Genomic DNA, 24,776 nt, shown 5'->3' with positions numbered 1-24,776 from the left:
CATGTGAAAAACATGGTGTGCCCAAATCTAAGCCGCAAACAGACATCATTTGGCCTTGTGATTTATTGATTGTCACTGCGAATGCGAATCTAATAGGAAATTGAACGTGTTTGAATTCGATTGGCACATCTGTGAGAATCATTGGGATTCGTGGCAGCAAAACATTTTCGGCTCGGAATTTACCATTCAAAATGGTGGCTTAGATAACGCTTTTCATCAATTTTTTAATGACCAATCGCGTGTCATTGCACAGCCATGGTGGGTTCAAATTCCAAAGTAAAATAACCGGTGGTCCAACTTTCAGTCGTAGAAAGTGTAGTGACATGCTTAGCAAATCCAGTGAGTTCAAAAACTCTGTTGGATAATTTACAGCTTCATTAGCATCGCAAACTATCGATCGATTTGTATGATACCAAGTCGCCTGGCAATGACTGCTGAATCTTGAAGTTTAAATCGTCGACGTCCACATTTTTTGCTGCCAAAATGGCTCTTTCTGCCAGTCACGCATGATTTATGTATTGCGTGCGTACATCAGAAAATATGCGGTCAATGAGACCATTTTGTGAATCAACGACAGTGCAGAAATGAGTGGACAATTTTATGCATCCAGTATTTTATTAAACAGCAAATTTTCCATCACCGATATCTAACAATTGGTCCGAGAATGTGTCAGCAGATGGATCTTGTAGCATTTGGACACGCATGTTTATTTTTAGCTAGACGTTTTCAACATTACACCACAGTGGCGATGATTTCAAGCAAGCGTTGATCTCATCAGCGTACGTTGAACGGGATAGGGACACCATAATTACCTAGCGTTATGAAATGTACTTTACGACCTATTCTCATACCTACCAAATACACATAAAAAATTTCATAAAAATCGGTAGAGCCGTTTCGGAGGAGTACGAAAACAAACACCGTCACGTGAGATTTTTATATATGAGATATATCAATGTAGAACAAGGCAGTCAATGGATTAATTACTCATCAGAGGAAGAAAAAATCATTGTGGACTGTAAAATAATAATAATTATATTGTTTTCTGCAAACAGCAATGGACAATAAAGTGAAAAGATATTGTTTTCAACCTTATCTATACTTATAATAAAGCTCAATGTGTGTGTGTGTGTGTGTGCGTTGGCGCTCTACAGGCCAAATCGTTTGACCTACAGCTACCAAATTTGGCACGTGTATACCTTGGAGGCCGGGAATGTGCACCTGGGGGTTATTTTTTCGAATTTTTAATTAGAATTTTATTTATTTAAAAATTAAGCGAAATTTTGGCGTGTTTCTGCTATAACTTCCGAAAATATTACAGCACAAAAAATATTTTTACATGAAGTTAAAGATCAAAAATTCATCTTTTAAATGATACCAATGTTTTAACCTTAAAATTAAATTTCTATTTTTAATGAATTTTTAAATAAATATTTTAACTATATTTTTCAACAATTTTTTTCGCACAAAATAAAAATAAAATTTAAGCTGCACGAGCACGTTTCGCATTCATGGGAGAAAATTAGCTTTTTTCAAAATGTTGCCATCACATTGATTAAAGTTCCAATTAAAAATAAATTAAATCTTTTTGGAAATGAAATCTGCAAAAATATAATTTTCGGCACGTGTCTGTAGGAAATGAAACAAATATGAAATATTATTTTTTTCTAAAAAATAAATTCAAGAAACGTTATTTTATGATCTTTTACACTCTCTATATTATTAATCCAATAAATCAGTTTTATTTTAAGGCAAGTTTTGTTTAATATGAACAGGATATCCATTCAAATCAGGGCCACACAGCTAATTTGCAAACCTTTAGTAAGACACAGATCTGCTAAAATGGTCTAAATGGAAAACGATTATATTTTATGTAACTTGATTCAATAAAGGCTCTAATAAATAACGAATTTTTGATTTTACATAAAGCTTCTGCTGTGGAAATCACTTTTCACAAAATGTTCTTGAAACACTAATATTTTAAATAAAAAGAGTTAATTTCCAATCAACTAAATCAATCACTTAAACTGACTGACTTATGAAAATTTGAATATCACTATTCAATAAAAAAAGGATAATTTTAGATTTTACATCGATCGTTTCAAAGAAAATACGCCAATCAGCGCGCAGATTTCTCAAGATTAATTGGTCTAAGATTATGAAAATGTTGAGTTTTTCTAAATTTTTAACATTCAAAACTTCATAAATAAGTCTTAGTTGATCGTGGAAAATAGAAACATTCATTCATTTATTTAAAATTTGGTGCGTCCAGAATATTTCTCAGAATATGATACCTTACTGCATTAAATTTAGACTTCATAATTTTTGAAATATATTTATAGGCCGGAACAAAATATTATTATGGATTTCATTTCAATCCTTTTGAAAGCAAAACTAAAAACTGAATTTTATGCTGAATCTTAGAAATTTTTGTTGAATTATTGTTTGAGATATTACATAAATTATGAAAATTATTTTGTAGTTCACATAAGACTTAAATAGCGAGCGATTCTGTTTGCAATACTCATATTCAATAATAATAATAATAAATAAATAACAATAAAGATGATAAATAAAATAAAACGCTTGGTTTTATAAAAAATTACCTTTATATGAATTGCATTTTCGTCATTTCCACTTCAAAATAAAGTTAAGTTTAACCGGAAATGACAACAAATTCGGAAAATATATATAGTAAATTGAACGAAACGATCTAAACCACAGTATGAAATTGCTATGACTATCAAAATTTGAAGATTAAAAATGTTTTGTTTGAGAATATATTAAGAGACCAGTTACTTAAAATATTTAATTGAAAATTGTAGCTAGCGGTAATACTGGCGAACCGGCTGGTCGCCAAAGGCGGCTAGTTACTATAATAAACCAATATGGATAAGAATTAAATTGGTATACAAAAAGGAGGTAATATCTAAAGAAATTAAAAGAAAAATGTATAACAGACTAATGCAAATATATTTGGATATAAGATTGGAAATACTCTATAAAAGTAGAGCATGTAACACTAAAAGAGAAAAATTATTACAAAAGACTCATATCTCTTTGCATGTTTGACAAAAGTGTGTTAATATTGTGTATCAAGCTATAAGACTGTGGTGCCTGTTTAAGTATTGTTCGGGAAAGGTTGGGAACAAACACAATGAAGAAGGTAATGATAGAAATTAAGGAGAAATTAAAAAAGATATAATTTGAAACTAAAAATCCCCCCCTCTCTCTCTATATATATATGAATAAAGAAGTAAAATAAGAAAATTTGGTATAAAAGGTGACTGGAAAAAAATTATGAAGAATAAATGTTAATATTTGGAGTCCTTAAAATCAAATAAAAGATGCATTTTTGAGGGTCATAATAGGCATTGTTAGCTAGCATGACCCTAATATCATTTGCAAATGTGGTAGAATTGCTTTAATATGCAATCATTTGCTAGCATCCTGAGTCATTAATTAAAAGTTTATGGAAAGAGATAGTTATTATTGATAGCAAGATTATTTTTTAAGTGTTAAGTTAGCAGTAAGCTAATTTTGTAGGGTATTTTAATAATTCCTATGAATTGACTTACAATAATGTTTTTTTTTAAATTTTTAAAAGGTATCGGAATTCAAAAAAAAAAAAAAAGTAAAGATAAATTTGTTCTATTTATTGTAACTATAAATTTTTATATTGCTTTGCTCCTCAATAGGTGGGACTAAAAATATTCTAGGACAGTTATTGATTTTTAATTAGTTTAGTAAATGTTTTTGATTAAGAGAATTAAAATCTATGAAATTAAAAATAACAATATCATCAATGTATCTAAAAGCAGAATTAATATTTAGAACAACAATCCTTTCATAGAAGTGTAAATAGGTAGGCCCATAGAGAAGAACAGCCAGTTCCCAATAGTATGACTTTTATTTGTTAGAATATATTTTCTCCATTGAAAATATAATAATTGTAAATGCAGTAACATGTTAATAGAATGCTATACAAATTTTTTTAAGATCATACAAACAATTTATTAAAACTTGTAGTTTATCTAAGAAATATATAAAGATCTAGGAAATCATAAATTTCTATTGAATTAATTTTACTTTTCTGGAGGAATTCAATAACAATATTACTGCTTTTTTTTTTATTAAGATGCAATTTTCTTTTTCAATAAAGTGGAAGATGATAATGAGAAAATGCCAGGTTTTTTCACATTAGGCATTGGTAGTACAGATAGACAGCAATATATGCTCTATTAGTATTATAACATTTTTTTTATTTAAAGTAGAAATTTTTTTATTTAGTAATGGTGATATTAGATCTATTGAGTCATTATGTTGTCGATTATTTTAATTCTTTGTCTAAAAAGAAATTATGCAAGTAACTACATAAATATTTTTGCTTTTTCGATTGAATATTTAATTTGTACATATTTACATAATTAAAATCCATTATGATATTAACAAATTCAAAATGAAAAATAAATAATACTTAGAATTCAAAATTAATGTTAACTATTTTCTCATTTGACAGTAATTTTCTACAAGACATTCTGGAATTTCTCTTTTGAAATTCTTACAAAATTAACTTAAAATTAGAAAACAACTACTAAAGATACTATATTTCTAAATGAAAGATTTATTTCATTTAATTTTGTTAGTTGACTGACATATCACTTTAATTTTATTTCAAATTGTATATTTGGTAAATACTAACCTTTAAACTTAAGCTTTCTAATCCGTAGCTTTAATTCTTAAAAAAATAGAGAAAAGTTCAGTAATCAGATAATAATTTTGAATGATTTTCAGATGTAAAATTGATATTTCGCAATTTTATCTCTAAAAGGAAAACCCATTAACTTAAACATATAACACATTGTTTATTTATTTTTTCTCAATCACGGTTACAGCTAGTGAATTTCTTTTCACTTTTATTTCAATAGTTTTTCGCAGTAAAAATTTTTCTCTGTTTTTTTTTTGTTTGTTTTTTGTCTCCTATTGCTACTTTTAATTTAAAAATGTGTATATTTTTCAAAAAATTATATAAAGGCTTTAACAAAACAGCATTCGTAAATTTTTTCACTTTCACATTGATAAAACCACATGTCATAACGAAACTATATTTGTAAACAAAAGGGGAGGTCTTTCGCATTTGATACGTGCGCGCTTTTTTCGTCTTTCAATGAAAACAAAATTTATTTACGAACTTATATTTTTTGGTTTCTTTTCTAAAAATTTTTCATACTATCCATTTTTTAAAATGCATGAAAATTTCTGTCATTGTGTTTGATGAATTTTGATGTTCTAATTAAATAATCAGCGTTCTAGTCATGCATCCCTATATATATATATAACTAATTAAATAATTGTTTATAATTATTTGTATTTTTCTTGTACTTTTAAAAATGGAAGAAACATTTGTTCCAAACGATAGCCATTCTTCTAGAAATTTCAGAAACACGAGATGTGGTATTTTTAATTGGTATCCTCAATTTCTACAACGATTTGCAAATCCCAGGTGGTTTCTATTATTTTTTTGTCTCATAGGAATTTTACAAGGAGCTTATTTCACTTATTTTATCGGAATTTTATCTACATTGGAAAGGAGATATTCTTTTGATAGTGGAGTTACTGGTATAATTTTGATTGCAGATAATTTGAGTCCTGTTTTATTTGGTGTCTTCGTTGGTTATTTTGGAAAATATATGCACAGACCTAAACTAGTCACATTTGGAATGACAATAACTGTTTTTAGTTGTTTTCTAAGTTGTTTACCATGTTTGTTGTTTGGTTCTGAATTTGATGTATCTTCTGGCAATAAAGAGAGTACTGTATTATGTAATCACAGGGAAAACTCGCAACATTGTGCCAAATTATCTCAAAATGTGATTGCTATTGTAATTCTGTTTGCTGCTAACTTCTTAAATGGTTTTGGATCTATGTCTTATTATACTGTTGGTACACCTTATATAGATGATAATGTCAAGAAAAAGAACTCTCCTTTGTATCTAGGTATAGAAATGAACATATTGTATTTTATCTTCCTTCTTTGTTTTAAGATTTTGTTAATAATAAAAAAGCAGTTTTTCAAGCTAAAGTTTTCAAAAATGTATAAAATTTCATCTTATTTAATGGATTTACATATTATTTTGTGTCCAGTAGATGAATATAGTGAAATTTTAACTACATAAAAATCTATTGATATGCATTTTTTGGCAAATAATCACTGTCATGCATTTAATACGTAAATTTGATTAATATCTGATGCAGTATTTTGTCATCTTATTACTTTAAAATTTGTTATATTAGTTTGCTTATAGATAATAAAATAGAGAACCTTTATTTATAATAATTATTTTGAATTTGTATCAATGTTTTGTTCCTCAAAGACTTTGAAATGTAATTTTATTGTTGTTTTTGTTTTATTATTTAAGGAGCTATGTTTGCCTTGAGAATCATTGGTCCGACTTTAGGATTCATGTTGTCGTCGTTCTGTTTGAAGTATTATGAAAATCCATTCAGTAAGATTTAACTTTACTTTTTGCTTTTATTGGATAATATTTTAAAATATGCACATATTATGCAGATTTTTTTTATTTACTGCATGTTATTTTTTTATCTGTTAAGAGTAGTGAAGATGTTAAGTTAGCTATATTCAATTAATCAATTTTTGATGGGAGTCACAATTGTTTCAATTTTTTTAGTTATATTTTCAGCAATATTGTTACTAAGATTCATTTTATTAACTGGAAGACTTTCGCAATTATAAATCCCTCATTTTTCCTATATATCATGGCATATTTTATACTTTTTGAACTTAAGAATTTTATTTATTCTTTATGTTGCATTATATACAAATAATTTTTAAATTAACATTATAATGGGAGAGTATTTTAATTAATTTTAGGAAGGGAAAGATATTTTTTGTAAGTATTTTCATTGTAAAAAAAAAAAAAACATTTTTAAATGACTAAAAATTATTAGTAGGCTACCTGTTCCTTTTTTTCTATCATTCTTTTTTTATTGAAATAATAAACACAATTTTCTTACGTTTTTCTCTTGAATTAAGAGATTTCAAAACATAAAATCTTTATACTTGTTGAAAGTTGGATTAAAATATAAATTTCTTCACAAAATATATACCTGCTTGAATACAGATTTTCATATGTATAATTGGCAAAGATTTAAGTTTCATGGATCTGGAATTTTTTTTAAAGATTTTTTTTTATTAATATTATAATAGATTTTTCCCATATGAGGACTGGTACTATTCTACTCACACACCCATGTCTGATTCTAAATAGACAGATTGCAACAGCAAAATACTGGAGGAGCAGTTAGTGGAGCAAAACACATTGATATTGAATCAGATGTGTGTATGAGGCATAAATAGATGTAAAAGCTTAGTTCAAATAAAATTCCAGATTACTAGTATTATTGCTCATTTTCTCAGAATTGGTGCAGAAAAAGCATTACTGTAAAATAATATTTCCAGAAGTTATCAATAATAGTTTTTTTTATTTTAAATTTTAACTTCAAACTAAAATTTTTAAAAATACACTAAGAGGCATTTTTCCATTTTTGTATTATATTTATGGCAAATTTGGTTAGTATATGTCTGTCAGCATACCTTGTAGAGTGCCTATAGACACACATTCTCTTTTGTAATTAGTAAAGATATATTTCCAATACAGCTTTTATGTACATTTTCCATAATATTGTCAGTTTTTGTCCATTTTAATCTTGTGAATTTTTTAAATATAATTTACAAGTTAATTTTGATGATAAGGCCTGCAATTCATGGAATCAAGTATGACTTCATAATTTCTACATTCATTTGAGATAAGATTTTGCATAGTTGAAGAAAGTTCCAAGAATATTAGGGGGGAGTTTTATACCTTTGACTTTGTCTTCTGTGCTCACAATGAGATTCAAAACCTTATAGATTTTGTATTTAGTTTATAGATTAACCACTAATTACTTAATTTAATTAATTGCTATTTTTAAAAAAATGAATACTTTGATTAATAAAGATATTTATCTTATTTTACAACTAAAAATCATCTATTATGAAGATAATATATTACCCCAGGGCATTTTTTGATACTATTAAAAAATCATATTGTAATCATTCTATTGAAAGACTAATAATCTTATTTTGTGTAAATTCTGATTTTTCCTATTTCAAACTTAAAATGAGGTGTAGAGATTTAAATGTGAAAGTGCACTATATTATATCTTTGCACTATATCAATATAATATTTCTTAGAGAAAATTAAAGACATTTCAACCAAGACAATTTTCTCAGCTTTTGAAGAAAGTTATAATCTGTATGCCATCTCTATTTGACCCTTGGTACTATGACCTTTTGCAAAAAAATTCTATGTTATTCTGTTTTAAAATAAATAAAAGAAGAAAAAAAGAAACATTGTAAGGATGGAAGATAAATATATTTTGGCAGCCCAAAGCAAATGTTATCTTTCCATTTTTCTGTGGATTAAATGTTTATTCTTGAAAGAAGGATTTATGAAAATATTTCTGAGTTATAATCATTCTATTATTTGATATGCAATATTGTACAGTATCTTAGTTCTAAGTAGTTTAATCTTTAGTTAATCTTTTTCTTCTATGATCTTTTTCTTACGGATCCTAATTTTTTCATTATTGTTTAATTTTCAGATTACTTTACAAGACTACTTTCCATTATTATTTAAGCACTTTATGAATTGTATCTAACCAAATCCTAAAAAACTGGCTCTGTTACTTGACTACAAAAAGTTTCTTGTTTTTGAGGTGGCAGAAAAATGTTGTGATTATCATGATCTCTCATCCTCCCTACAATTTTGATTGCATCAATTAGACAGTGATATATTTGACTGATTCAAAAATTATTGCAACCAGGCTAGAAAAAAAATTGATATTAACACTAAGTAATAGATGTAATCTATTGCAATATGATATCGCTAAATAGGGTTACTAAATTTGAATTCAAATAATATCATTGAAGGGTTCACTGCCATAGTGTATTGGTTTTGTTCTTTTTAATAAGAATATTTTTATTAAAAATGAGTTACTATCTTTATCTGTAACTGGCAGACTGATGATTTATTCATGATTCAGCCATTGTAGTTCATCAAGACAGATTCTTACCCTAACTCTTGTTAATTTAAATATAACAATGGTCTCCTCGGTAATATGTCCTGAAAATATGGGACCTTTCCTTAAGGCTAGAGAAGAATTAGAAAAAAATTTAAAAAATTAAATCAAGCATTATCTTTTGTAATCCTAAAAAACTAGCCTTATAGGCATGAAATCAAACATTTATCCCAAAACTTAAAATAAGTTCTGAAAGTTGATTTTTTTTTTTTTTTTTTTTTTCAAATTATAAAATTTAGCAAAGATTTTTCTCGTTTATTTAATAGTAGTATAATGAATATATTTTTAAAGTAGCAAACTTTTTAAAAACTAGAAACTCTTGTAAATGGCTTGTTTTAATGTATAAAGGTTTGAAATTTGTTTTAATGTATAAAGGTTTAAAATTTAATAATAAAAAAAATGTCTCATCATTTTTTGTGATCAAATTCATTTTCTGATTTATGTTTGTTTTCATAATAATTGCAAACTAAAGGTACAAGAATATGTTGTACCTTTGACCAATATATGTGTTGCTTAAAAAAAATTAAAGATGTTAAAATTGAACATTTTAGTTTAGTGTAACATGTAATAAATGCAAAACTAAGCAGAATTAAGATCAGAAATCCTAACAGAATTGGGAATTTATACAAGAAGCAAATAAAAAATTAATATTGAGAATTGGTCAACACTCTACACATTTAATATTGAACTGCATGATTTGTAATATGTTTATTTTTCTCTATTGTTTCTGTATTATTATTTTTAGCCTCTTTACTGTATAATTTTAAAAAAATGTATAGTGTGAAATATTTAATATAATATGTTGATTAATGCATTATATTTATTGATTTGTAATATAGTTGATCCTGGTTTTAGCAGAAATGATCCAAAATGGGTTGGAGCTTGGTGGCTAGGTTTCATCATTCTTGGATTAGCTCTATTCCTTGTTTCATTTCCTGTTGCATTTTTTCCTAAGCGCATGAACAATAACTCATCCTCAAATGAAGATGATAATTCATTTGAAACATCTATTTCTGGTTAAGTATTTGATGTTTTTCAATTAAAATAAATTTTTAAACATAGTTATGTATTTGCAATAAAAATTTCATCTGATTTTTTCACTCTAAATTTACTTATTATCAGAATTATTATAAATTAGTAGAATTATATCAAATGAGTAATAAATTTGGCCTGATTTTATGTCCACATTAACATTATATGTATGTATATGATTTTTTGAAATTTAATTTGAACTTAATTAATTTCTTAATTTTTAGCTCAATTTAGCCCATATTAACTATTCTTGAATATTCTCTTATTTCCTGATCCCATTCCACTTTTTCTATCTAATTAATTCAACACAAGCTTTGTAAAATTGCTGAATCGACTAAAAGCCTAAACATTCTCACACTCTGAGTGAAGGGGCAAAAAACCGCTGACTTGACAAATTCTTCTAAAAGATCCCTGTGTTTCCCTTGCTTTTTGATTGACATGAGATGGAAATCTCTATTAAAACATCACAGTATATAAGACCAGGGATAATAAGTTTATCAGCTTTTCCCTCATTTTTTTTCTGTGTTGTGTGTGTGTGCTCGTCGCTCCTGATTGTACATAATGCATGCCTCTCCAAGATGAAAACGGCGTCAAGAAATTGAAAGTCTCTTCATTGTCTTCGAAACTGCCTTCTGATTAAAAAATTATATGCTTACATATGTATGTATATGTTTGTGTGTGTCGACTGTATTATTATTAATATAAGATGGAATTATTTATTAAAAAATTAATCATGATCAGATAATTGTATATTTTTGTTTTATTCCTCAAAAAATTTAATTTTATAAACATGAATAACACCAATTTAAATATTAATTTATTTAAACATTTTGCATTTTAAAGCAAAAATACTTCTTATTCGAATAATATGCTAACATTTCTGCTTGTTTTCATATTTTTTTTAGATTTGTATCTTTCATTGAAAAAATTGATATCAAACCCAATTCTTATGTTCCATACTCTGAGTATTGTTTTCCAAATAAATGGATTATTTGGCTATTTTGTATACATGCCAAAATATATGGAAAGTCAGTATCAGAAAACTGCATCATCGGCTAGTTTTTTTTCAGGTAATTTTTAAGAACATCTATTTTATAGTAAATTACATTTTTTCAATGTATGTAAATTTTAAATTTGCATCTAAATTGTACTTCATTTGTGTTAAAGATCAACTCAAATGACTAATAAAATCTATAAGATTTGTAATTACTCATGGTGTTATATATGATCCTGATATAATTAAAACTATTAGACAGATTTAAGTAGGATAGGTTTTCAATGTTAGCACTTATTACTTCTTGTAATAGAACTCTTATATTTCATAGATGCTTATCATGCCATCTGCATGTAATGAGGCAATTTGTAACTTTATGATGTTAGCTTAGGATAGAACATTTTGGAAATTAAAAATCAGTCTTGGTTCCTAATGAATTTTGATGACTCTCATGAGAGTAATCGTTTGATTTATTTTAATATCCTATTTCTTTTAAAAGCTATAAGTTTTGATGTTAGTAATTCCATTTTGAAATTTTCCAGAATTAAAATCAGCTTTCTTTTGTTTAGTTATACAAAAAAGTCAAGAAAAATTAAAAGGTTTATGTAAAATAATGCTAGAACAAATGCTATTTCTCATTTATATTTTTTAAGTATTACATATTACTGTATATTTTCATATATAATTTGCATAATAAATTCAGATATAAAATTTCATTTTATACAAACTATTTTATTTTCTAGGTACTATTACCATGATTGCTATGGTGATTGGAGTATTTTTAGGTGGTTATTGCATCCATAAAATCAAACCAAGAGCTCGTTTTCTGATTGGATATATGTTATTCATTGAAATATTTGCTGGAGCAGTACTTTTATCTGCTACTTTTATGGGCTGTGAATCAAAACAAATGCTGAAAACTGATTCTTCTTTGTAAGTTTTTATTTTTAATTACCTTGTAGAGTAAATTAAAATGTATATTAACTATTAGCATTGTTTTTCTTTTAAGAATTATTAGTTCTTTTAGATTCTGTATTTTGTTTAGAGCAATGTTTTTCATTTTTATTTCTATGATCACTACTGTAATGTAAATAAAATGTATGTGTGTCACTTTTTAATTTTTTTCACTTTAAATAACACAAGAATTTGAATTTCCATATACTGTTGCATCAATCTGGTATCTATTTTTTTATCCAGTTAATTTCTCTTCAACAACATAGTGCCTTTACATTTTTTTTCATGATTAATTATCACAGTTATTTAAGTAATTTGCTTTAAAGACATGTAAAAATGTTTTAAGGAATAATTGTAATTAAAAATAATTAATATTTATGTTTTTATTTCATAATAAAGGCAATTACTGTTGAGTAAGTTAAACTTAACTTAATACTAATTTTGTATTTGACATCTTGATCTAATTTCGAATTACATAAATGCAAATTTTCTTCCTTCTTTTATATTTAAACTCTGAAATTTTTTATGGGAAGTTTTGCTATGTGGCATTTAATTTCAATGCTTTTTATTGAAATGAAATGTATATTGTTGTTTTTTCTACATATTTCTTAAAATGGAGATTTTATAATTTATCAGCAGAATGGTAGTTTCAGAAAGAAATATTAAAACTTAGAATATCTCTCAATATGCTATAGAATCATTTACGTGATAAAACATTTTTCCTGTCCGAGAAAATTTCTGTTTCTTTGCCACATTTGAACAAACAAAAATAAAAACTTAAACGAGTAAACATTAACAAAACATTTTAAACGTTTAGAAGTTTCAAAATGTAGAAGAATGCATGAAGTGTGTTATGGCCGCCCTGCAGAAGTTTCACTTGAAACACGCTAGATGCGTTATGGACGCTGAAGAAGTTAAATAGTATTAAAAAAAATATATAGATGATGATGATAGTAGCATTAAGATTGAATAACTATAGATTATAACCTTAACTCTCAGAGACCTGTACGTTGTGTTAACTCTAATGCTTTCTTTTGTTCCTACACAAAATTTGCTAAAAAATATTGATTGTGACTTCTGTAGCTTCCTTATATAATATTTTATTTATTTTCATTTTTATCATTATAGGTTGACTTCCCTTAATTCTCATTCAAACATTATTGCAAATCTAAGTTTTAGAAACAAAACAAACAAAATGGTAGATTATTAATAATGAAAAAAATATTGATAAATAAATATGGCTGTCATTACTCTTGCTTTATATGGATAAAAATATTAAAATGTATTTTTGTTTTTATAAATAGTGCATATTAAGTTATTTTATCCTAATAATGAGCAATGCTTTTAAATGTATATGCCAATTAGTATGTAATTTTCATTGCAATAAATTCTTTTATATATATTTATTATTATTATATTGTAGGTATGGCTTTATTTTAAACAAAATATGACTTGCAACCTTGGTAAAATATGAAGATTTGTTAAAAACAATTTCGATCAAGCAAATTATTTTAGTTTGGAAATTAATAAAAAAATCGTCGTAGATTATCTCAAAATTAATTTACAATCTTGGTTAAATTAAAGTCATTGTAATTATATTATCTTTGTTTTTAGATATTAAATAAATAATAAGGACTATGCATTTTTATTCTTCTATTAACTTAATTTTTAGTGAGAAATATATTTCTTTAAGACATTCAGTAGAAATTTTGAGGAATATCTATCTTGTTTGGAGTTTTCATTGTATATGGTTGTATGAATTTAGTAGCATGCACAAATTATTTTGTATAAATAGGGTAATTATTTATGAGTATATAAGGAAAATTTAATAAAGAGAGACATTACTGTAAGTTCAACATTTTTGCATAAAATCGAGGTATTTAAATGGAAAAGCTCCATTATGATTTTAAAACATTATGATGTTGGCAGAAATTTGTATATTAATAACAATTAATTGAATAAATGTCTTGAATAAATTTAAAAAATCATTGTTCCATAATTTTAAATTGTTTTATTTTTAGATTATCACCAGAATTGCTAAAATGTAGTCAAAATTGCAACTGTAGCAATCATGATTTTCAGCCTATATGTGATATTAATGATATTGTTCATTTTTCACCTTGCTCAGCTGGATGTCAGAATTACAGTATTTTTGAAAACCGAAAAGTAAGATTGCTGTATTTAAGTTAAAATTGTAGATTTTGAATTTTGTATGTGTTTTTTCATATTTTTTTATCTTTGTTAATTTTTTACTGAAAATTATTCTGTTTAAAAAACAAATTTTGATTTTCTTTTGGTAAATATTATTAATAAAAACTCCACTTTAACTGTATCCCATGTTGATTTAAATAATTTTCTAGGATTGTTTGATATAATAGAAGTTAACAGGTGCCATATATATTCATAATAGTGTTTATAACTAAAGGAACATTTTAAAGTTGATGTAATGTATATGAAATGTAGATATCTTAATCAGTTCTTAGCAAGTTTTTTAATAGATAATTTTGAAATGAGAACATCGTTATTTTTGATTTGGTAAGAATAGTAGTATCAAAAATTTATAGTTGAAATAAATAAATAGTTTTCAGGCAAATACAAATCAGTTTCTGAAGAAAGTTTTCAGAAATAAAATTTTCTATTGTTAAATTTTGTTATTAATTTTTTTTTAATAAAAAATTCATTTTGCAGAAAGGTTGTTTTTTTTTAATTATACATTTATACTTTTCAAAATTATTGTAGATTTTATATGAGTGGCTAAAACTTAGGGTTTTATTTTGATTTTTTGGTGAGAGTAATTTATTTATTTGTAACTCTTTTTAGAGATTTCATGAATGTTCTTGCATCTCACCTGTAAAACAAACAACGAATTTTTCTGCAACTAGTGGATTTTGTTCAGTAGAATGTGACATGTTCCTGCCTTACCTCACTATTGTTACAGTTGCAAAAATGCTTTCTGCAACAGCTCGTGTTGGAAATGTTATTGTAACTCTTAGGTAAAAATAATTATTTACTTTTAATTCAAAACTCATTTTCGGATTTAAAAGCAAATCCATATGTTTTTTGAACAAATCTATTTAGGATATAATTAATTTAATTGTGTATAATGCCACTTCTGTATGCCAAACTGTACCAAGATAGCTATATAAAAAAAAGTATAAACTTTTATCATATAATTAATTTTAATTCATCTTATGTTTTACTTACTTTTCATTCCAACAAAATATAAATAAAAATTTAAAAAATATATAAAATTATATAAAATATGAGAATTAAAAAAATGTGATAATTATTAAAAATTCTTCCATTGCAGTTTCCTTTACTTCAAAAACATATTCCAGAATAGATTAATGAATAATTCACAAAAAAGTTTAATGACTTTAAAAAAAAGAATGCTATAATGGAATATAATTATACTTGGATATGTTTTGGATGAATTCAAAATGACTCTCTTTAATTTTTATAACTTTTGTTTCTCTTTTGTATCAATATTTTTTAATGATCGTTGCCTTATTTCCCTGTTATATCAACTTTATTCTAATTGAATTTGTTATTTGCATAATGCTTACTTTCTATAAAATCAAAAATTATTTCTTTAAGAGCAATTTTTAAGTAAGTTTACTTCTAGTGAAATAATTCTTAAATTTTTTAATAATATAACAATGACAAAATGAATCTAAAGCTGTAAACATTGCATTTCGTTGATTCCGTAATGTATAGTGAATGCATTTATTTGATATCAAAAATGTATAGTAAATGCATTTATTTGATACCAAAATGTATAGTGAATGCATTTATTTGATACCAAAATGTATAGTGAATCCATTTATTTGACACCGAAATGTATAGTATCAATAATATCAGTTTAATAATTTCTAATATAACTACAAATTTATATTTTATATAATCATTATAAAAATATAATGAAAATCTATTGAGGAATTTGAACAACATCTTTTATTTATGAAGATTTATTAATTTTTATTTAAAATTGATCCTTACAGTTTATTTGGTTTATTCAATGTCAAACAGTGCCTTTTCTCTATGATTTTTGCTTGATATTATATGAAAATTGATAACATATGTAACATTAATAAATTACAGACAGATAATGTGAATTGTTAAAGTATATGTATTTGTAAGAATTAAACGAAATAAATTGTTGATATTATATTTTAGAAGTTTTACTAAAACAGCCAAAATATAAGTTAATTGCATCATAAAACTGAGCAATGTTTCATTACTTTGCAGAACAGAAAACCAAACAAATGAAACACTGAAAGATTATTAAAAATGTTGCAATATATTTAATCAACAAACAAGCATACAAAATAAGTTTATATATATATATAAAAAGGAATTCTTTTTTATATATAAAAATCCTTTGAATATGGAAGCATAAAATTTCTTTTATTCTTGTGTTCTGAGAAAAAAAAAATAATGACCAACAAAATTTTGTTTTGAAATTAAATATTTTGTTTTAATTCTAGATGTGTTGATGAAAAAGATAAAACACTTGCACTTGGAGCTGTTGAGTTTATGATATCTATCTTTGGTAAGTTTTTTTTTTATTGTATGCTTTTTAAAAGTAATGAATCAATATCTTTTATGGCATTCATGTTATTACTTATATTATTATAATAATTTATTCATAATTGTAAATTATTGTCTATGGTTGTAAGTTACTTGTGAAAAATTTAAGCCAAATTATTCTTTTCATAATTTTTGTAATTAGAATGTAATTGTTGTTGTGTTTTTATTGGATGAATTCAAAATGGCTGATCTTAGTTTTTTTTTAATATTTATTTATTTTTCTTTAATTTTGTTCCTTTTAGCTTTGATATTTTATATAGAAAAATTTTGTATTTTGATATATGTTTAAGACAAAGTGGACTCTTATTTATTAATAAAATTATATTAAAATTGTAGATTATTGATATAAAACCCATAAACAGTTCTGAAATTAATAATCAAAGTAATTAATGGCATGTTTGATACATATAATTTATTACGCTTTTCTGAAATGCACACTTTTTAAATTGAAATAACCTATTAAAATTCAGAGAAAATTTCTTAAGCTTTCTAATCATTTATTTTGATATTGCTTCTTTATTATCAAGTTACAAATTATGTATGTTTGCTTTATATTATATCTATGCCATTTGTATTGTACTCAATTTGATTATTATATGTTATTTGGAAAATTTACCTTTCTTTTTCTTTTACATGCATACTTATTTTTCAGAAAAGACAACAACCCATAAATTAACTTAATTCTTAATGCTTTGCTTTAATATTATTATTTACTGTAGTATTAGTTTCTTGAGGAGAAGCTTTATGGTTAAAATTGGCATCTACCCTATATATGATAGCTCATCCATTTTATTTACAATGAAATTTAATTTATCTTTGAGCAATTTAATGTGCAGTTCACTACAATTACGTACATATGTCATTGAAGTCTTTTATTGGAAGATTTATTAAAAATATGCTTTTACCATGAGCAATACACCTTCTTTCTTGGAAGCACGCTCTCACAAATGCTGTATTACATTTTTACACTTAAAAGTTTGACAAGGATATTGGCCTCCTTTTTATTCTGCAACACTATATTTTGCTATGAACATGCATCATAAAAAGAATGCTGCTCAATCTACAGCCAACCTCATGCATTCAGAACTCACATATTTAAAAATGAAATGATACCGATTAAAAAACAATTATTGTATTAATACCTAGAAATTTCAAGGAAACAGGAAAACGAACTTCTTTGTATAATATGCTTCATTTAGCAAAAAAAAAAAAAGTTATAAGTTTTAAAAAACATGCATTATATTTTCAGTATTATTTTTAAAATGTTAAAGCAACGTAAAACATTCATTGCCTGTGATTAACTTTATTGAAATGCATGCATTTACATTTGTAATCAGGATAATATAGATGTTCTGGAGAGAAAAATATTATTTTTAAGCAATTTTTAAAGTATGACTTTCCAAAGAGTGATTGTTTAAATTATTGAAACATTTTTATTTGCATTTAATGCTATTCACAGATAATACTGCTACATTAAAAAAAATTCTGAAAAGTTTTAAATGTTTTCATAATTTAAATAGATTATGGTATTTTCCACTGAATGAACATAGAATATTATATTACTGTCTAGTCAGAACAGATTTCATTCAATTCAGAAATTTTATACTGCATGCATTTAGCTTATGATAACAGCATTCAAAATTCTCCATAGCAGTCGAAAGAATGTCAAAATTTAAATATTGTCAGATTTTGTGTGCTGCTAAAGAAATATATTGCAAGTCTTTTCAATTAATTCAATCAGTGTATAATAAAGCAGCAGAGAGAAACTAAAGTTTATGAATGACCTCAATGGAGGATAGAAAAAAAGGATCAAGTATGAAGGTACTGAGAGATCAAGATAATCACTATCCACAGTAGAAGTATGAAATTCATCAAAAAACTATTGATAATATTACAAAGCTTATTGGATTAAATCTTTGCATGCTTCAATGAAGATGCTTGTAAGAACATTTTTGGAAGGCTAAGGCATGGATTCTCCATTGTGATTATGTACACAAATCCTTTTGGTATCAAATTACATGTCACAGTTTTACATTCTAACACTTCCACAACCAGATGATTCTCCTCATCTCATTCTATTAATTTTTTCTCCCTAAATGGAAACATTTGCCTAAAGAGAAATAATTTTTCTTATTTCAAAACAGTACAATGAGCAGAAACAAAGAACAGATTATTGAACCTTGTATCTAAGTATGGGCTGTCATCTTGTAGCAAAGAGTTTAAAAAAATCTTAAGCAAAATTACTGTACATTGCATTTTCTGAGTATGGGCTATCACCTTAGCAAATTGTTAAAAAAATATCTAGCAATATTCTTTAGTATTTAGTAGAAACCTTTTGTGTACCTTTCATGTCTTGTTTTTCAGTTTAGCTATAAAATTGTTTTTGTTATGTAAAAAGTAAAATTGTTGCAGAATTGTATTTCTTTAAAAACTTCGAGAAATGTGTAAGGATTTCTGTTATATTTTAGTTTGTGCAATATAATTTTCTAAGTAAACCTGCATATTATTTGTAAGTTTCAGTGTGCCATGTGAAGATTACAGCATATTAGAATGTAAGCATATCGTTTTGTGCTTAGGATTACAAATACATTGTATACTATGAATCCTGATCTGAAATATATGATGTTAATTATTGCATCTTTCATTATTTTTATTACTATGGATGAGGATAATGAAAAGAAGAAAATATTCATCCTAAAGCTACCATGCAAATAAGCAATTAAATTTGTCTGTGATGAAGGAGAAAAGAAATAGTATATTAAGCAAGATGACAGAGATGAACTATGAATTGATAAAAAAAAGGAATTTAAGGGATTTATAAGTTTGCAGTGACAAATAATAAAATTGAATCTGCCAAATAAAAGAAAGAAAAAAGAACTGTAAAGAAGAATAGTTTAGATTATTTATGATAAGATATGATGCAAAATAATTATGCAGAAAGACAGAAAAGAGAATTTTTTCAAGTGTAACAGCTTTCAATTCTACCAATGTTGAAACTTTCTTTAAAAAAAACCTCGAAGATATGGTTCTTTTGTTTTCATCATATCTGAAATCAGGTGAAACAGGACTGACTATTGTATAGAAAATAGTTTCATGCAAGGTACAAGAAGCTGTGACTGCAACTGCCTCAGATCTTTGCCCAGCTTATTATGGATTCCCTAGACTTCACTGTTTCCATTTCACTCCCAGCAGTCTTACATTTTCATTGGCTCCTCTCAATTTGCTTCACCATGGTTTGGAGTGACATCTTCGTCCTGACTGATTTTGCTGATGATTCTATTATGTAAAATGTACTTTTATGCCCCTCTTTTGTTTATTTCTACCTCTTTTTTTTATATTTTTTCCCTACTGTTTTAAATTTTATATCATTCCTGTTTTTGACATCCCTTTTGCCTCTTGACAGTATAAAATCTATTCAACCATGTAACAACAATTATTATATTATTCTACCACAACATTGGAGATGAAGAATTTTTGAGTTAGAGTACTCCATTAACCACCACTCAAATTGGCAGTCAGTGAAGCTGCGACCCTAGATACAAACCCATCTTGAAAAATGAACTACTTGGCATACAATCATAATTCTTTTTAAATAAAATTCCTTTTTTTTTTGCTTTTTATAAATAGTGAAAATTAAAATTCAAAAAGTGTAACATAACATATCCATAACTAAAATAGAAATGTTATTTTAGTTTTTAGTTTATAATAATAATAAAAAAAGATCCAAGATATAACAATTTCCCTCTATGGCAAAAGATGGCTTGTAATCTACATTTACATATTTGTATGAATGGTTGTAAAGATGAATAGTTGTGCTGTGCAATTACTTTGAAAAAGAAAAGAAAAGTTTCTATATGTACTGATTCTTCTGTATTGAAATAAGTGCCAGGAATTTTTGTATTGTGTAGCATATACTGACTTATTACATAGATCATTATATTGTTTATTGGTTTTTTATTTGCTGCTATATTGTCATAAAAAAGAACTACTTAGTACTAATCTACTTAGTAAATATTTAAATAAGATATTTAAATTCACAAGATTTTAATTATGCTTATAATTTTATTAATTTTAGCTACAATACCATATCCTCTCTTGTATGGCTTTGTTATCAATAAAGCATGTGTCCTGTGGGATGAATCCTGTGGACATCGAGGAAATTGCTGGCTGTATGATAATAATTTGTTTCGACAATATCTGCATAGCTTGTCTTCTGGATTTATATTTTTGGCTATTATTTGTGATTTTGTTGTGTTCATAATGAGCTCCAAAATATCAAATATGTATGGTATAAATACTAAACCTGTAGAAAATCTTGAAGTGCAAGATACAAACCTCTGAGTCTCAGTTTTTACACTGTATGTGATTAATTTTTTATTTTTTGTTTCTCTCGCTCTCTTTTTTTCAGCAGTCGTGATATATATATATATTTTTGCTTATTTTTTAACCTTGTAAACTTTTATTGTTATTTTCTTTCACAAATTATTACAATTTGTAGTAGCTTATAAAAAGTATTCTTTTAATGCTGTGTGTGTCTATTTTTTTCAGAAATGCTCATGATTCTGAAATAACAAATTTTTAGAGTATTGTTTGAAAGTTATAATTATTTTGAGAGTACAAGCTTTTATGTTTTCTTTTATAATAATGCATTTATATCCATGCACAACAGTAAACTATTTTTAATATATATTCAGTTATAATTTTTTTATTTATTTTCCTTATCAGTCTTAAATGTTTTCAAAATTGTTATTGTTAATCATTTAAAAATATTTATTCCTTCATTATTCCTCATATATTGTCACTGAAAATATATCCCCCTTTAATTTTCCATAGTATTGTTTTTTATCATAATATTTATACTATTATATAGTGCTACAATCTACTGTCTTATGATTACTATTAAATTCTACTAGTGGTAATAATTCTTGAAATAATAAAAAGTTAAGAATTTTGGAAAAATTGCATTAAACCGTTATGATTTTGTCATTCAAATGTGTACTGTTTCCAATTTATATTGGAATTGAGGTATACTTGCAAAACTCAGTAATAATTTCACTACTGTTATTTTCTTTTTGTCTTTAGATATTGCTTAATACAGTTATTATCCTATACTTTATAACTTTATTTAATATGCTGTCATATTTATAAATTTACCTTTAAAACATTAAGCAGAAAATAGGGAGGATAATCTCAGTCAGAATAAAATCTAAACATTCTTAGAAATATTACTTTGCCAAATCTTGCAAATTTGTTAGATACTTAATGTTACTTTTTTACACTAAAAAGAATAAAATCTTTTCTGAAAAATACTATATATCAAGGTAGTGTAGAAATCACCTGCATTTATTTTTACTAATGATTTTTTTTTAAATTTCACAAATATTAAACAGGAAAAAGTCATTCATCTTTACTTAAAATGAAGAAGAAACAACAGTGCTGACAACATTTAATATATTTATTATCCAGGTATCCACTTATCAAGATCTGGTAATTAATTTTTAAAGCATTTGAAATATGCATATACTTTTGTTCTGAAAAATTCGTTAATTGACTCAATTTTATTGCAATCCAGTATTGCATCAGTGGTTCATTTATTATGTTTATTTTAATAAATAGACTGCTAAAAAAATTACAAAATCTAAATTTTTATACAATTTAGTTATCAGTTATATTTCTTGACATTTAAAAATAAAAACTTCACCTCTTCAATTGAAATTCATCGACTTGTGACTACTTTAAATGATGACCACCTATTTTAAACCATTTCAATGGCATCCTTGTAGAAGATTCGCCCATCAGTCAATCAACAGCATGTGTTTAAAGTTGCTATTCATTGGCTAAAAATAATGTAATTCTGAACTTTTTAATTCAGTAAGTTTTAAACAGTGAAAATTAGAACTTTTTCTTTAAATTGTCTTGGGTATCAAGAATATTTTGTTAAATATGATTGATAAGATTGTTGACTCAAACAACATAAAACATAATCCATTACACTATATATTGCAATATTCCAAACAGAAATATATGTCAATCTTTTAGTTTAGAAATTAGCTTTTTGGACACAATTAGAATGGCTGACATTGGCTATTGCTGGCTATAATTATTAGTATTATATTTTATTATTTTCCTGGTGCAATGGGATTTTCTTATAATTGAATGAAAATAACCTCTTTAGAATTTATAATTTAAAAGTCACACCCATGTGTTATAAATTGTGTAATTTATAACACATGAGCTACCACTGACTTTATCTAATAATTTACTTTGATATATTTTAATAGTCATGATTTTCTTCTGTTGATATTCTTGAACATTTTCACCATTATGTAGTCTTTGTATTCATTCTGTAATTAATATATACACTAAAGGAAAATAATATATCCAAGAATAAATATTATACATTTATATATGAAAAGGCACTTGTTTATTTTTATATCCCCTAGCCACACTTGACCATTTTCAAATTATGTCAAGATTGCCTTCTTCCTTATACATAATGCATCCACTTTGGCAATATAGCATAGTTACTTTGTGATAAAATCCAGGGGCCATAAAAATAAACAAATACCTATAAATTATAAAGTTTACATTTTGATATAATTTACTTATTTATTCAGTAGTGAATTTCCCTAATTTTTCACTTTGATTATTAGTATTTAAATACTTTATTATAGTTTTTATAATTATTATATATTTGCTTGAAAGTATTCATTTCAGTACTCTGCACAGAAATAATATGTGATAATGTAAAGAAAACTTTTTAATAGAACAAAATAATATCTCACTGATTGTATTTATAAAGTAAAAATACTAAAAATTAAGTAATTGATTTGTAATTGTATAGCATTTTGAAATTATATATATGTTAAGCATTTCTTTGATGCTTAATAATTTTTAATATAGAAAATTTAGTGCAATATGAATATGATTTTATAATTGTGACAACTTTATGTTAGGTGAATTTATAAATATATAGTATTACTCATAATAAAATGTTTGAAATTATTATATTGAATTAGTGAATATATATTTTCTATTTAGTTGAAATCTATTTGTCTGTAATTTCTTGTTATAGTTTTAATTTGAATGTCATTTATAGAGATCTGATTGTATTTTGTTTGTTTTTTATTATATTATTTGAATGTTATTCTCTTATTTAAAAAATTTACCCTGATTTGTTTTCAATTTGATTTTGATTTTATTAGTACTTACTAGATTATTTCAATTTGAACTCATTTTTTTTATCAAATTAATATATTAATTTTAATATTAATATCCTTATCATAAAATGTGTTCATATGGCAAGCAATTTATTTGCATTTTTGTTATTTTAAATTAATTAGAGCATTCTTTTTATTTCTATCTTCATATTAGATTATTTTGTTATATCTCTATAATTTTCCTGTAAAGCTGAAATAGTTGATCGACAAACATTATTTTTATGGCAAATTTTTATGTGCATTATTATGTCAGTTTTATTCAAATCTATTGCAAAATTCCATTCTGTTTATTAATAAATTTTTTTATGATTTGGACACACACAAACACATTCATAAATAACCTTGATTAGATACCTTTATTGTGTCCATTTCATGAGTTGAGAACATTGGCAATTTATAGTTAATTGTAACTTTAATCAGTTGTCCTTGGCTTAATGGATGAAAAAATCTTTGATTCTACTTGTTTTCTTTATTACAAAATAGTTCCGTGTGCACATTAAATCTTTGAAAATGCATTCATTGTAATGCTTTGAAATGTGATCATTGTAATGTTTTGGAAAATGTGCTTAATGTGATATTGTTACACTGATATCTAATCATTGTTCAAAATTATATAAGATCTTCTCAACTTATAATCCAAAATTTATCATTAATCAAAGAGCTTGGATTAAGTATTAATAAATTGTTTTCATTCCAATTCCCAAAATGTTAATCTTTGTGCACATTATGATGATTGAAAGATATGTTATTTTTAATGATTTTTTTTTTATCTATAGCATTTGTTATTGTGTATTGGATTCTTTTTAAAATTTTCTATTTATTTTAGGTATATATTTCTGATTTAC

The 24,776-nt window shown here is 25.4% G+C and overlaps 1 protein-coding gene across 1 annotated transcript; it reads left to right on the top strand.

Moving 5' to 3' along the window:
• The first annotated feature begins 5,128 nt into the window (after positions 1-5,128).
• LOC129981861 (solute carrier organic anion transporter family member 74D-like) lies at positions 5,129-23,490 on the top strand. The gene is made up of 9 exons (XM_056092895.1): positions 5,129-5,997; positions 6,420-6,506; positions 9,981-10,157; positions 11,079-11,243; positions 11,911-12,100; positions 14,143-14,287; positions 14,942-15,114; positions 16,609-16,673; positions 20,787-23,490. The coding sequence occupies exons 1-9, from the start codon at positions 5,391-5,393 to the stop codon at positions 21,050-21,052; spliced, it is 1,875 nt and encodes a 624-aa protein (XP_055948870.1). The 5' UTR covers positions 5,129-5,390; the 3' UTR covers positions 21,053-23,490.
• Positions 23,491-24,776: the final 1,286 nt, after the last annotated feature.

The sequence above is a fragment of the Argiope bruennichi genome, chromosome 8 (assembly GCF_947563725.1).
Source record: "Argiope bruennichi chromosome 8, qqArgBrue1.1, whole genome shotgun sequence".
NCBI classification, from domain to species: Eukaryota; Metazoa; Arthropoda; class Arachnida; order Araneae; family Araneidae; genus Argiope; species Argiope bruennichi.
Note: the sequence above shows the minus strand (reverse complement) of the source record. Positions and strands in the feature narration are given on the sequence as shown.